Here is a 16,674-nt window from a genome sequence, read left to right on the forward strand (position 1 = left end):
TGCCTAGAAGACAGGTGTTGCTCTAAAGTTCTTGCTCTGACTCCTGACACTATAATACAATATACATCATGCCACATCAGGATAATTTCTGTTCTTTGGAAAGGACAAAGGGCATCTTCTGATGACCAGGAATTCTGGGAAATTTTGCTGATCCCAACGTTGTATCATACAGTGTTCTGAGTTGAAGCTCTTGCAGTCATGAAACTTTAAACGAATTAAGAACTGCAGCCAGGCATGGTGGTACACACCTGTAACACTATTCAAACTGGACAACTGTGGAAACTTATTTAGACAACTCTATATATCACTATTTTGTGCAGTATTTGCTACTCTTCCTTAAAAAAAGGGACTCAGGTCCAAGGCAAAAAAAAAAAAAAAAAAGTTTTTAATAAACTTTTATTTTATATTCAAGATAAAGCATATACACAATTGAATGTGGAAATAAATAACTAGAAATGCTTTGGAAACTTTTCCATTTCTCCCTCAAATTCATTTTTTTTAAGCACATGAGTCTTTATTTAAAGAAACATGGCAACTATAATATCAAGGAAAAAAAAGGAACCATATTTTTGTACAGAAACATATAGCCTTTTTGACTATACAGTTTAATTGTATTTTAATAACAAAAAAAAGCACACAAGACACACTCTTCAACAGATTTACTCAAACAGCTTTGCTCGAGAAGAAAAAGGCACAGATTTAAGGGGATGACGGTGATTATTAAGAATATAGTAAATGGGGGCTCAGTCAAAAAATGACACTTTAATGAACTAAGTCAGGAAACAAAAGAACAAAATGAACTCTCAAATTATCTGCCTTCATTAAAGTAAATTTTTAAATTAAATTGTATAAACATATGATATAAAGTTGGTACTTTAGGAAGTGTCTGTATATTTCTGCTATTTACAAATCTTTGTATACAATTTCAATGTTCGTTATACATTTCCTATATACCAAACTGAGCCAGGGCCTCCGACCTCCATGCCCCATGACCCCGTGAAGCATTCTGGCAACTGGATGACCCTAGCTGCTTTCTGTCAGAATAGTTGGAAAGGAGGAAGAACCAATCAAATGTAGTCGTCTTCAACTGGTTCTCCATTAACATCACAATAGTGGATAAAAATTGCCACTACTCGCTGAAACACACCCTTCTTCATCTGCCGCATCTCTGAGATTTCTTCCCCTATTGTTTCCATACAGATGTCTGCAGATAGCTGTCCTTTCCTTCGAGGAGCATAGATAGTACCTGGAAATGAGAGAGAGAGAGAGAGAGGGAGGGAGGGAGGGAGGAGGGAAGACACATACAATAAACAGAATCAGAATTATTTAGAAAGTCAATTTGATATGCTGGTTCAGAAAATATTCCTACACATGACAATATAACATAATGATGTATGAAGAGTTCATGGAATGAGTCCTTATCGCATTAGTTTTATACCATGTTTGATGCCTGAGAAGGTATGCTTGAAACCCCCTGGTCAACTAATGACACACCAGACAGGTAGGTCATATACATGTATGTGTAGTTCATAAAACTTAATTCCCCTATAAAATAGTTCTTTAAAAAATGTAGCTACAAATGAATATACAAGTGCCTTAATACCTGGGGACTCTATTAAAAGCTTCTCCCTAAATTTCTGTACCTAAATTATCATAGTTCCCATGTGCCATGCAACAAGGAGCTCATAAGTTGTAGAAGAACAATTCTGTAACAGTATTGTTGATAAATGCTTCAATAAAGAGTAACAAGATTATAAATATTTAGGTAATTTGCTGGGGATGGAGCTCAGTGCTATAGTGTATGCACCATATGTATGGACAAGGTCCTGGGTTCAACCAGAACAACAAAATTAAAAATTTATATAATACAAAGAAATCTAATAGGAAAATCTATCTGAAGGAATCTTCCCTGTCATATATACATAGTGAGTCTGTTGAGCATCTACAATGTACAAATTCAGAGTTATTTTTTGGAGATGAGGGATAAAATATTTATATGGGAAACCATTTAAAAGTTTCTCTGTTCTTTTTCAAACAAAATATTAACTATTTAGTAGGATATACCCAAACTACACAATGCAAATCAAGTCAGGTCATAATTACTTTCTTCATCATCTTCAAAATCATATCGGGCAAAGCTGTTGGGCTCTGCTGCCCTCAGTGATCTTAGCCAAGGGAAGTCAGAAATCATGGAATATGGAGCTCCGTCCACAACACCTAAAATTAGAAGACAGAGGCAAAAGTGTTATTGGTATGGAAGTGCTGATAGGGTTAAACTCTGTACTTTCCTTAAGTAGCATTTTAATGCAAAATAGAGATTGAGCCAGGTGTTTTCAAGTCACTTCTAAGTCTCAAATCACATTAAATTTTCACCACTTTCTGTCTTTCATCATTACTCTGTTTGTTCTAGATAGCAAAGACTTATACAGGCAGAGCAATATTTATTTGGTTCCTGCTTCTTGCAGGTATTCAGAGATTCCCATTCATATTTTCCCTAAGTCATGTCCTTCCATCCAGCTCACAGCTATTTAGCTTTCTAATCATTGGTAAATACATTACCCTCTAAAGTATAGATTTCTCTCCCCCAAGGGTATTTGGGGTATTTCTTTAAGTCTTCTTCACTTCGAGTGGCTTCAGGGAAGAATTCATACTTAATGAGCTCCCTAGAGGAAACAGGTAAAATTAAACAAAAATTGGAAAACTGAAAATGTTAGGGTGTTGAGTAGAAAGAAGCCATCAAAATGTTCTAGGCCAGATTCTACAAACATCTCAGACAAAATATTGACTCTAATAGCACTCAAACTAGAGAATGTTAAGTCTAATCAGGTCAAAGTTACTTTTTTACTATTTTCAAAGCCCTACTGGGGAAAGAAAACCATTCTCTAAGCAAATATTTTGAGTATAGAGAATGCTTAATACATTTATATAGCAAATACATAGAAAGTCTAATTTTCTGATAATGTAAAATAGCAGTCTTATTATTTTCTTCAACTTGATCTCTTTTCCATGTCCCATAACCAAAGAAATAGTCAAACATACAATTAGTCTGTTCTTGTATAACTTTAAGTTTGAAAATAAAAAGCTACATATATACATGCACACTCTTTAGTTTTAAGTTCTCATTTCCCTCAGTTTTTCACAAATGTTAATTTCATGAAATGCTTGCCTGTAAAGCTCAGATGAAATGATTTAAAAGGAGGAATAATTGAGATTTGCTTCAGGGACCCTCCACTATGAGAAATGACTGAAAAGGCTTTTCAGAGTCAGAGTTACTTACTGATTGATGTTTGCTATAGTGTCCATCCAGCTGCGAATGCGCACTTTGTTCCGTACATTGGGAGGGTTACTGAATTCATGAATAATACAGATGTGATAGGGATAGGGACCACTAAACAGCTTCTGCTCCAAAGTTAGTGTGTCCACCTGTGGGAGATATCATAAAGAGGTCTTGGACCAAGAAAGAAGGTCTTAGGGATCTATGTCCCAGTGCTTGAATGAGTTTCCTTGGGTCCTCTCAGTATCAAAATCTTCGGCTGATTTGAAAATCAAATAGTCATATGTGAATCTGAACACAGCCTGCTACAATGGGGAGCAAGTCTCTGATCAGCAGACTCATGGATTTATCTCTCACTGTTATGTAAGTACCCGGAAAGCCAGAGAATCCTGATTTGGGTAACTGATCTCAATCAACCCAGTAGTCACTACTGAGAAAGGCTTTTACAGGTTTTAGTACTGACTATATCTGAATGCATAGAACCACACACCTATTTGACCTAAATCACGAGTCTTCTTAAGGATAGAACACACTTCTCCACCTTGTAGCCTCTGTTTACATTGTTTACTTCTCATGGAACACCCTCTTACCAATCTCTAATATGAAATCCCACCTGGCCATCTCAGTGGTACACAGGTTTATTTCCTTTTTGGGAAGGAAGTGTTCTCTGGATTTTACAGCATACAGCAAATTTTTAATACTGAGTCACTCAAAAACTTATTTGTTGAACTGATTGTTCTGGGCTCTAGCTCTCACACTGATCCCAAGGGTTCAACTGTTTTTTTTTTAAACTCTCTTTTGGCATCAAGCACACTCTCATACAAAAATTTAATAACAATAAAAATAATAAATGTATGTACTTTTGTATACCTCTGAGGGTCTCCCTCCATTTCCATGCATTTTCCCTTCTCTCTCCCTTTCCCTCCCACCTCTCATCCCTGTTTAATGTTAATCTTCTTCTCATGCTCTTCGACCCTACTCTGTTCTTAGCTACTCTCCTTATATCAAAGAAGACATTTGACATTTGTTTTTTAGGGATTGGCTAGCTTCACTTAGCATAATCTGCTCTAATGCCATCCATTTCCCTGTAAATTCTATGATTTTGTCATTTTTTAATGCAGAGTAATACTCCATTGTGTATAAATGCCACATTTTTTTTATCCATTCATCCATTGAAGGGCATCTGGAAGTGAGGGGAAGGGGAAAAATAATACAAGGGGGACAAACGAATGTCAGTAAAGGGGGCAGAGAGAGAAGAGGGGAGGGGAGGGGAGGGGAGGGGAGGGGAGGGGGGATAGTAGAGGATAGGAAAGACAGCAGAATACAACAGACACTAGTATGGCAATATGTAAATCAATGGATGTGTAACTGATGTGATTCTGCAATCTGTATATGGGGTAAAAATGGGAGCTCATAACCCACTTGAATCAAATTGTGAAATATGATATATCAAGAACTATGTAATGTTTTGAACAGCCAACAATAAAAAAAAAAAAAAAAAAAAAAAAAACTAAAGGAAAAAAAAAAAATAATAAATGTAGCTATCACATTATTGCTTACCATATACAAGCAACTGTTATAATATATCACATATATTAGCTGAAATATAACAATAACTCTAGGTATATTCTTGTATTTTAATTTTACAAATAAAGAAATTAAGACACAGAAGTTAAGAAATCTGCTATAGGTCAGAAAGCCAGAATATAAATCGGGCAGTTTGAACTCTTGAGTCTATGCTCTTAGTTGTAGGTAACTATTAATAAGTATACAAACTTGTTGAATGACAATGTCCCTATATAACTTGCTAAAAACTTTAGTAGAGAAGCATTAATGAAGGATTAGCAAAGACAGTCTAGATTGGTTAAAAGAACTCTGCAGAATCTCAAGAACCATTACTGTGGGTTGAGCAAATGAATAAATGCTGAGTCCAAAAGGTTGAAGATAAAATAAATAAATGTCAACCACAATGCATATATCATTAGAAAGGAGCATAGCTTGTTACCTGCTGCATTGGGCGGAGGTATATGATACGGTTTCTCTCAGGAGGCATCCTTAGTATCTGGTCTAATACCTGATCCATATTCAGTTTCTTGCATTGTGCATAGTCAAACCGGTTTACAATTGGTGCATTTTCAACTTTTAAATGTTTCAGTACCCTGCACCTGGTAGCTACAAAATGAAAACAATGGCAAGTTCTATAAGTAATTTGTACAAACATATAGCATCTTTGGAGGACTGGCCTAGATATTATTAGCAGATGATGCTGCAGTTCTAAACATCTTTAACATGAGTCAACTATTATGATAGAGTACAAATAACAGTTAACAAAAGGATTTGAAGGTTCACTGTGTTCAGTTCAAAAGAAGCTGGTTGCCCTCATGCTACTAGAGGCAATGTTAAAGTGCCTTTTTCTTCTACGAATTTACTGTCAAATAAACCAAGTACTAAAAAATGACTTGCCCACACAGGAATTGTTAAGAAAATATTTATTGAATAGAATGAATTATAACTATTAATTTATACAATCTTGTGGTAAATGGTCAAATAAATCTGGAATTAGCACATCTTATCTTACATTCACTCACAGGTAAGAGCAAAGCTGGTTTTAATTCCATCACAAGTACAGAAACAGAACCTTGGGTCAAGGGAAGAAAAGGCCCAGAAATACCTGAGTAGTTTAGTCTAAGGCTGTATAGTACAATACGGTAACCATCAGCTATCAGGAACTATTTAAATTTAAATAAGCTAAAATATGAGAAAATTAAACTACAGTTCTTCAAGCATGAGCTCAAGTGTTCAACAGCCACATGTGCTAGTGTTTATCACATTAAACAGTTTGGACACAAAACATATACACATTACAAAAAGTACTATTGAAAATGCTGGTTTAAAACATGATTAAGCAGTGTTCCTGTTTGTAATATGGAACATGAGGTAATAGAAAAAAATAACTGTGATATAATAAATGCACTTAACTATACTAGTACATCAACTTAAGAAAGTATCATTTTTTTTGTGTGTTTGTGTGTGTGTATGGTGCTGGGAATCAAACTCAGGGGCTTGCACATGCTAAGCAAGCACTCTACCCTTTTAGCTATATCCCCAGCCCTATATCCTTTATTAAATCACAAATTTCAGCCTGATCCAACTCAAGAGACAGTATTAAATGAAATAGATTATGAAACCAGAAGATTGATTTGCCTGATGTTTTTAACATTCCATAAATACAGGTGTAAAATACCTTACACAAATACCATATTCCCCTGTAAGTCTTCCCTGTAACTAACTTTGCTATTTAAACAAGGAGCCAGTGCCCTGCCTTTTAGGCTCATTTTCTCCTCTGTGATGTGGTGCAAAGAATGGAAACTGGTGTTGAAGACTGGGAGGATAGAGAAAGAGGACTAGATGGTGATAAAGATCAAATGGTTCTGTAATAAAACCAAACATGGTTAAGGTTAATCTCACCTGTCACTAATTTAGCAAGTAACTAAAGACTGAGCTATTTATCTAACATCTTCTGTCCCATGATAAGCTGAACTAAACAACTTGCTTCAAGGGGCAAAAGGCTGGGGATGAGGCCATGTGACTCATTAACAGGTTAGAGAAGACTCAAGAGTCAAGTGCAGAAGTGGAAATCAACCAGATTCTCAGAAACCTCCTTATTCCTTTTAGAGGAATGCTTAGATAAGCTCAGAGTTGAGGGTGAAATGCTGACAGAATGGCTCAAAAGAATCTTCTTGTATGATAGCTGAGATTTTTGAAGAACTCACGTTTTCTATTTTAATAAGAAATCCCAATAGAAGATAATGATTTATTAGATGTTTTAGGACCAACAAACTCTTTGGTTGGGTTAGAGAAAAGTACTACCTCTTCAGAGTGAACACAGAGCCTAGGGTCCCCAGGGTCTGGAGTCTTATAGAATGCAAGGGAGAGGTAGTGCATGAATCTCCTTTCTGGGATTCACCTCATTTCTGACAAAATGTTTACTAAGCATCTTTTCATGGAATTTGTTTACTATCAATATTGTCAGAGACAAACAAAGAAAAGCCAATGTGTTTTGTAATACTTATATAACACAGATTAATATTTACTAGGTGTTTACTAGGGGTCAGATCCCGTACCATGTTATGTATAGATACGTAACCACACACACACACACATATGCTGGATACATCAGTTACTACACTTAACTTTCATGAATGCTTCACGAGTTAAGCATAACTGTGCACATTTTATAGACTAAGCAAAATGGACACAGAATATATAACTCGCCCAAGGCAAGGCGAGGAACAAGTCAGATATGCTTAATTTTACATGTATGGATATAAAAAATATAATTTTGAGTGAAAAGGAAAAAATAAACAGACTATGTACCTAAAATTTTAAAAGCTCACAAAAAGCAACATCTTATATTTGAGACAGACATTATAAATAAGTAAAGACATGAAAAGTATGCAGGAAGAACACATAAAATACCTGAGCAGAGAGGATGGAATAGAGGTAGTTGCAACAAAACACAAATGTGGCTGACAGGAAAAGTGGCTTGGATTAAATACACTGTGTCATGAATTATGACTGAGGACAAGACTGATGATCTCAATCAATGCAGAACTGGTAAGCTCTCTTCAAAAACATTTACACATAAGACATATAAAAGAACACAGCAAACAGATGGCTGAGTTAGGATTCAAACTAAGGTGGATCTGACTCTAGCACCCACCCATGCTTTCAATCCACTCTTCGAGATCAGGAAGCAATTATCTTTCAGAGGAGATGCTATTTACCAAATGAACCAAGTTTTGGCACATGGATCCTTATTATGAACAAATTATTTGAGAACCAAAGAAAAAAAAAAGTACAAAATTAAAGGTAATCCGACATTAAAAGAACAAGTAATGTACTAATGTTATTGTAGTATTTATGAGTTCTTAATTCTTTAAAGTCATTCATGATGGTCTTGCACTATATAATCAAATACATACCATGGATGAACATCATCTTGGGACAGTCTTTCAGTACTAGATCTGTGATTCCACAATTGGTCATAGTGACTCCAACAAGATTTTTGGATTTCAAAACAAGAACCTACAATGATAAAAAAACATAAGTTACATTTAAGTGGATTTTTCTGTTCTTTTTATTTTTAGAGCTTAAATGTTTCATGGGTATAACCAAGAAGTAGCTGTTACTAATTTTTTTCTTTGAGGTAAAGAAACTAAGGATTTCAGTTTCTTCGCACTACTCAAGAACTGGGCTGGATTATGAAAGATAAGTGAAGGCTTTTTGTTTACCTGCACATGGTCATCCTCAATCACAGGATCACTGGTACTGGTGGACTTATCTGCTGTCCGCTTCCGTTTCATGGCTTGACGTGGCTTTGTTTTGGAAACCTCTAGAAAAGGAAAAAAAAAAAAAAAAAAAAAAACCAAATATTAGCTTTGCTTTTTTTTTTCCTTCAACAGAGAACATTCAAATGCATATGTACAAACTCCATCAAGGCAACTCCCAAATCTCAATTTGTTTCCCAATGGAATACATGGAATTAGTATGTCTAAGGGACTGCTGTAACTTAGTAGCACCCTCCAGTATCTCAAACATATCTACATCAAACTTAAAAGAGTTTTCCATACTTGGGCCACTCCAACAATATAATCAATATCCCCAATCTATGGTCTCTCTGACTCACCCCATCCTAAGTACTTCGATGGATTAACTTACAACTTATGACTTTCCTTCTAAAAAAATTCAAATTACTGCTCAGTAATGGTGGCACATACCTGTAACCCAGTGACTTGGGAGGCTGAGGTAGGAGGATCACAAGTTTTGAGGACAGCCTCAGCAATTTAGTGAGGCCTAAGCAACTTAGACTCTTTCTTAAAATAAAAAATAAAAAGAGCTGGTGATATAGCTCAGTGGAAAGTGCCCCTGGGTTCAATCCCCAGTATCAAAAATAAAATAACATTTGAAAAAAAACATCAAGTTACTGACTGCTGTTTAGTGAATATGTTTTAATGCCCGATATTGGCGGGTTGTGGGGATGGGGATATGCTAGTTATCTCCATATCCTTGTTCTCTCTCATTGCCAATGTCTCTGAAGCCATTAATCACTCTAGCTCCCTTTGCCCAGAACATCTTTTCTGACTTTACCTTTTGAAATACTACCCATCCCTGAAAGGTTCAGCTCAACTGCCACTTGCTAAAAATTATCCTGGACCCCCAAACATGGTATACTATTCTGTAGCTCCCCACATACTTGTTTTGTTTCCAAATTTAAAGTAAAAGATCCTTGAAGCACTATCTTATTTCATCTTTGCTTTAATGTCAGCCACCAGCAATTAGCTAACATGAACATTTCCTGAATGACATGGCACTTGAACAAATGAACACATCACAAGTACATAACAGTAAATATTTACTAACCACTTACTATGTGTCAGGCACTGTTCTAAAAGTTTTACTTGTATTAACTCATTTAATCCTTAAAGCAGTCCCCTGAATTAGATTTATTACTCTCCTCATTTAATATATGAGGAAGCTAGACATGGAAAGGTAAAATGGCTTGTCAATATACGAAGTAAGAACCAGGAGGCAAACTTGGGCAATCTGCCATCAGTTGCTATGCTAGAAAACTTGCAATCTTTTTTCATTTTCCAGTATGTACTAAAACATTACAATTATAAATGAAAATATTCCAGTCTTATTAAAACTTATTTTCTCAAACTTAAAACCACTTATATTCTATTTAAGGAAAATATATGATTGTATTCATTTTTAAATCATACTGTTGCAATGTATATACTGAATGAAATATGGTTGACTTTTATAAACAAACCCCCATCATACATCCCACTTAGATACAATGGTTAGGTGATAAACACTCCCCTATAAACTCAAACCAAAGATTACAAAGAAAGATAGGAAAGTGAGAGGCAACTACTGACAATTCCCAAGGTTTGGGATTAGACAAAAATCTAAAGATCTAGTCCAGGTGGTATTTTACAAACTAGAACCCTTTTCTACATCCTCTGGAATTTTTGTAAAATTCTTCTATGCAAAAACAATTGGCAGGAGCTGCTTTGGTTGAAGGCAAAAAGGAGTTGTACCAATCAAACTCTTCTCAAGGACCCTGAAAAAATATATTTCTACCCTTATTAAGTTCACAACTATTCACTGAGCCCCATATCATGTGAAATATGTGCTGCTAGAAGCTAGGAATATAGTAGACAAGTAGACACTGTCCCTGCACTCAAAAGGTCAGGCAACTGCAAAGACAGGAAATAAAACACAGAATTAAATATAGTGTGGTTCATATTAGTGTCAAAGTTGCTACAGAAACTGATCTTGGGGTGTCAGGAAAGAGTTTAGTATTTATGAGAACTATATTAATCCTAAGTGCTATTCTCTGAATACCAAACTAAATATTTTGGTGATACTTATTTTATAAATTATTATATGCAAATAAAGACTTGTTTAAGAATATCAGTTTGGGATGATGAAAAAGTTCAGCTGGATGGTGGTGACAGCTGTATAACACGAATGCCACTGAACTGCACACTTACAAGTCTCTATCCCCCAAATTGGAAATCACACTTCTACCATAACTTCAAACTCTACAAGGTCACAAATCAAAAGTCAAAGAACTCAAATGTTATTTTTGAACCGATTAAACAATTCCTAAGAATCAAATGTCTTCCTGTATTAGAGTTCTATCCTTAAAACTGTTAAAGAAGAATGGCTTTAATAGATATCAAAAACATGCTAGATTAAAAATAATTTATAAACCATTCAGGAAACTTGCTCCTACCAAAAGAAACCTGAGTAATAATATTAATATCAGTGCTTTGACATTTCTCCAGAAAATGTATTATTGAAAGTAAACATACATGTGTATGGTATTTAAAAATTATTAAGAAATAATTTACCTAGTAAAACACATAGACATAAAGAGTCTACTCAAATTGAAAAACAAAACAAAAACAAAGCAAAGAATGTCAACAGTAAAAAGCACAACACAAATGAAATTTTCTTTCTTAATCCAGGGAGTTATTTAACCTAAAAAAAAAAAAAAAAAAAACTTTAGTTATGAAACAAGTCAAAACAAAATGGTAAAGGGTATAAGCAAAACACAAAGCAAAAAGTTAAAACATGAAAATCCCAATAGTTAATAAAATAATCATCAAAAAGCCGTCTGTAGAGGGCTGGAGTGGTGGCTCAGTGGCAGAGCACTTGCTTAGCACATGTGAGGCACTGGGTTCAATCCTTAGTAAAGCATTAAAAGAAACAAATAAAATAAAGACATGCTATCCATCTACAACTACAATAAATAAATAAAAACAACAACAAAAAACCCTATAGAACTTTAGCATTATTTCCTAAAAGGGAGGATTCAGTGCTATAAAAATGATAAATTTTCTTTTCAGTTGTCAATTTAATGCAATTCTGAACTGACTAAACTAAAGAAGTAAAATAAAATAAATGAATAAAAGAATGAGAAGATGTGAACATTTGTCTGAAAAAAGTATGGAAGCTCTTTTGTGGCATAAAGGTAAAAAAAAGGAAAACAGGTAGATTTGACTTTCAAATATGAAAAACAAAAGGTCTCATAGTGAAGAGTTACTTGTTTAAGAATATCAGTTTGGGATGATGCAAAAGTTCAGCTGGATGGTGGTGACAGCTGTACAACATGAATGCTACTGAACTGCACACTTCAAAATGGTAAATTATTTTTGTTATGCATACTTTACCACAATTTAAACAAAGGTATCATAAGACATTTAAAATTCAACCAGGGAGAATTATTTTCACCATATGACAGAGCTAGTGTTTGCAAAGCATAATGAGAACTTAGAACTCTCGTATTTTAATATAAGTTTATGTTACAATCTAGGATGATTTACAAATAATTAAGGTCTCATATCTATCTTACTGAAAGCTTATTTTTCTTAGTTTAACTCCACACAATTCAACTAGCTCTAATTTAGTATGTAAAAAGCACTGACCCTGCCTATGCTGGGGGGCTGATTTTAAAACAGAGGGACACTTGGATAAAATAATTCTGATAGGTATTAATAACAAAGTAAAGGAAGATACTTAGTAAAACAGAATTGTGATTAAGAAACATGCTTACTTTTGCTCAATCCAATGTCTTGGTATATATATATATATATTATAACTATTAATGAAATTAAACATATACATGCTTTGAGTATACCTTCACCCAAGTAATTCCCAGCAAAACTACTTACTTACCTGCTTAACTCCTGGCAAATATAACTGGAAACAAAACTAGATTTCAGAAAAAAAGACCAAATACTGCAGATGTAGGTCCTTTTAAGGGGTCTACCCAGGAAGCTGCCCTGAGCTCAGTGTTTCCACAATCCTGGCAACTTTTGGCCAAGGTGTAACATTTTCTAAGACCTCCCTAAGTGTGGGAGCAGAGTTTTATCTACTGGGGCTTAGACATCAGAAGCAATATTGGATTTAGGGCAAATACAAAGTTACATATATTTTTTAAAGCTGAACTATTTTGAGATTTCTGGGCTGAATATTTTACAAAATGTTTTATACCCCCACCCTCTAAAACATTCCTGAAAATTAGTTTAAAATCTGTATGATTAACAGAACCCCCAAACAGAATTTAATTTGCGAAATTGGCTTTTTGTGAGGATACTTATGAACAAGCGTATGCCTTTCTCCAGCCCTACCCTGCAGTTGCTAATCCTGGGAGCATTGTCATACCTGACTCAGATACCAGCGGTACATGGGACAGTCTGCTCCTGGCCCTGGTTAGGGGCCTCCGAGGGTAGTCTTCATTAGACTGCACGTCACAGCTCTCAGGCTGGGAGCTCCCCCTCCTGTCCTCACCTGTAGCCCCAGAGCCACTCACATTAGTCCTCTCATCATGTGCTGGGCCTGAAGACCCCCCTTGTGGCAGAGTCCTAAAGGAAAAGGCGGATCTCGTACCATCCGGGCCATTCACAACACAGGCTCGGCTGGTTGAAGGACGTTCCTCATCAGAACACCTGCTAGTTCTCCTTTGGGATTCCTGGGGCCTGTGACAGCAGCATCTGGGGCAGACAGAACTCTCTGCATCTCCCTCCTCCATGGCCTCAGAGTCCTCTGACCCACCGGGGGAGCAGACACACTGCCTGGACACATCCACTTCTGTAGGGCTAGGCTCGGAAGAGCCGCCGCTGTTCACCGTCCTTACAAAGTCGGGGCTTTGAGAAGCAGTGTTGTGTGAGCTGGAGTTTCCCACTGTGCTGGCGGTGGTGCTGCTGCAGCTGGGATAAACATCCTTGTTTTTTTTCTTTTCAGGAATATCCCTAGCTGCTTTCATATCGGCTTTGATCTGCTCACTGGTGACCTGACAGCCTTTCTCACAGCTGCTTTCCTCGAGGGGAAACTGCTTCGACTGGCCCATCTGATGGGAGTTGTACCTCTTTCGAAGTGGAGTCTTGCCTTTTCCACTTACTGCTTACAGAAAAAGAAGAATGGCCCGAGGAAAAGAAAAGATTTCAGTACAAATTCTGGACAAAAGGCAAGAGTAAATTTGGAACAGGAAACAATGTATACTAGTTTTCCTAAAGTATAACTGTGATCACATCATTGTACTACTATAAAATCTCTATGACTTCCTCATGCCTACCTTGTATTTCTTTAGCTCAGCCTTCAAGACTTGCCATGATATGATTCCAAATTGTTTTTTCATTTAGTCTCCTCTATCTGTATTTTACACTCCAGCCCCAACCTTTTCTCTCAGTATACCTCTGCTTCACTTAGTATACCTCGGGGCCTTTCTTTTTCCCAATTCATCCGACTGGGACCTCTATACAATCTCTTCTGCATCTGCTCCCCACAAAGCTACTGTAGCATATGCCTGGCAATACTGTTTTTGACCTGATCTTTGACTAGATTAGAGGTTCCATAAAGACAAAGATACCATGAGTTATTCATCTCTGCACCCCGAATGGTGCCTAATGCTACAGCTGGGGTATAGTAAGGCTCAATAAATACAGAAAGGAATTAACAAATAAGGTTTTGTTTGATCAATGGAAACTATAGTTGCTACTTTTAGAAAACAAACTCTAGGAAACATTAGGTTAGTAAGCTGGTCACATTATTTTGCCTAAATTTTAATTTCCATAAAGGCTCTTTTCAACCACAATATTGTTATCTAAATTTCTTTATAAAAGGCATAAACTAAAAATTGAACAGTCAGTGAATAGTTAGTAAATTACTTAAAATCCAAAATAACTAAGCTTTCCATACATAGATGTGTACACATATTTTAGGTGCAGAGTTAAATGTATAACATTTAAACATATTAAGGAGTGAGGATGGCACCTTATGAAAAGTGGACAATTAGAACAACAACAATAACAAATACCCTTTGTGACGGGCATGTGGCATATGCCTATAATCCCAGCAACGTGGAAGGCTGAGATAGGAGGATTGCAAGTTTGAGACGAGCCTCAACTACTTAGCAAAACTCTAAGCAATTTAATGAGACCCTGTCTCAAAATTAAAAATGAAAAGGGCTGGGGATGTGGCTCAGTGATTGAGTGCTCCTGGATTCAATTCTCAGTATTAAAAATAAAAAACAAACCACCCTCTGCTAAAAGTGGTGAGCATATAGTTCTGAGAAATGAAAGGGAAGGCAAGACAAAGAAATAATAAACCTAAAAGTTATTTAAAGGGAGGCAAGGGATTATTAAAACAAACTTTAGAGCTCCTTGAAGCACCAAACTAGCCACCAACATTCACCAAGTACAAGTGGACAGAGTATTAGCTGGGGAGCTTTGGATGACTCAGGAGCTAACCCTTAAATGGGACACAGGCCTCCTGGTAATTCCTGATAACTTTGATGCCATAAACTACCTAAAACCTCCACAGGATTCTTACTTCTTCTCTTCCTTGAGCCCTCATCTCATCAATTTCTGCTGTGCTGCACTTGCTCACAATAGCATTGCCCAGATTCACCTCTTAGTTGGCCTACTGTCTTTCTTGCTTCCTACAACAATTCATAAGAACTATGTTAAATACACCACAAGCTGTGGTACGGACAAATTCAAAGACCAATTGGTCAGTTATGATGATGACTCTCACTGACAGGTCAGAATAAGACATCACCTCTTACCTGACAATTCCCTGGACTGCAACTGCTCTCCAGTTTTTTCTTCGCGATCAGAGTAACGCCGAGGACCGCTCTTAGGAATCCAAACTTCTTGGAGTTCCAGACTGTCCTCCTCATCATCACTCTCTGAATCATGAACAGTAATTGGGGTTGGTTTTACTACACGCTGAAGACCACTGGGTCCTAAAACAAAAATCACAGGACTAACAGTTACTCTTTGCCTAAAAAAAGAACTCACACAAAGTATTGTTTGTAGGGATCATTGTCACAGATGTCATTTTTGCTCTGTGGAGCCTCACTTGTCACTCACTTTAGTGGACCTTATCTATACCCCTAGATGAGGTACCATGAGGAGTGTTTTAACTCTAAAGCAATATGTATGTATTAAATACGACTAGTATGTCAATAAACCTTACACATTCATAATGGAAAATTAAAATACAAGATAATATGGCCCTTACCCTAGGATCCTAACTATTTCAAAAAGTAGAATAAATTATCATAAAAATAATCAAAATAAGTTATAATCATTTAAAAAATAGGCTACATATTTTCCCAGGTTTGTAAATGTATAAGTCAAGGCAAAGCAAGTAAAGATAAATCTCAAACATATATGGGACCAGTGAGCAATTCTCTGCATTCTTTAATTGACTACAGGTCTGTCTTAAAGGCTAGATGAATATTACATTTTGGTTATGAGTCCGTGTATTCATGTAAAAAATGCCTTGTTTGATAGTACAGCCATTAAATCTTTAGCTCTTCTGACCCAATTTTCTCTGACAAGTGATTAATATTATTAAGTAAGCTTCAAGAAATTTTATCTTCTTCCTGTTATAATGTACAATGCCTGGCACAAAGTCAGCACTCAATGAGTATTTGTTGAATAAATGACTGCATCTGTAAGACACTTAAAACAAGGGTAAAGGTATTTCAAATTCAAAGACAGAGTAACTTTCCAATAGATTAGTAGTAAGAACATGAGTTGTAATCTCATTTGTCACACTGACTCAGTAGTGTTGAGCATATCACTCAAACTTCTGAAACACCATCAGATTCTCCAATTATAACATGAAGGTTGGTATTAGGTAATCTTTAAAGGGCTATGAATCTAAGGCTGCCATCAGTCACCCACTAACAGAGAGAAGATTTTGATCTATTTACTAAGCCAGGTCAAACTCACGTCTGCTCTTCTTCCCCACTGAAATGAGGAGAGTATAAGCAAAAAATTTAACCAGGTTGTTTGTTTTTCCATTAACTATCC

At 36.1% G+C, this 16,674-nt stretch overlaps 1 protein-coding gene across 5 annotated transcripts in view; it reads right to left on the bottom strand.

The window, feature by feature from the left end:
* Positions 1–644: 644 nt before the first annotated feature.
* Positions 645–16,674, bottom strand: part of Fbxo38 (F-box protein 38) — a 50,800-nt gene continuing 34,770 nt past the window's right edge. Inside the window, exons 14-23 of one of the 5 annotated variants that reach the window (XM_027949312.3) lie at positions 15,417–15,596; positions 13,241–13,753; positions 13,016–13,141; positions 8,569–8,669; positions 8,260–8,362; positions 5,280–5,446; positions 3,278–3,423; positions 2,560–2,663; positions 2,104–2,217; positions 645–1,246 (exon numbers count right to left, since the gene is read on the bottom strand). In XM_027949312.3, the coding sequence (XP_027805113.1) occupies positions 1,068–1,246; positions 2,104–2,217; positions 2,560–2,663; positions 3,278–3,423; positions 5,280–5,446; positions 8,260–8,362; positions 8,569–8,669; positions 13,016–13,141; positions 13,241–13,753; positions 15,417–15,596 (1,733 nt within the window). In that variant the 3' untranslated portion in view covers positions 645–1,067. Of the gene's footprint in view, positions 1,247–2,103; positions 2,218–2,559; positions 2,664–3,277; positions 3,424–5,279; positions 5,447–8,259; positions 8,363–8,568; positions 8,670–13,015; positions 13,754–15,416; positions 15,597–16,674 lie in introns of all 5 variants that reach the window. The other 4 variants (XM_027949313.3, XM_027949311.3, XM_071612259.1 and 1 more) reach the window with 4 other exon arrangements.

This window comes from Marmota flaviventris, chromosome 5 (genome assembly GCF_047511675.1).
Source record: "Marmota flaviventris isolate mMarFla1 chromosome 5, mMarFla1.hap1, whole genome shotgun sequence".
NCBI classification, from domain to species: domain Eukaryota; kingdom Metazoa; phylum Chordata; class Mammalia; order Rodentia; family Sciuridae; genus Marmota; species Marmota flaviventris.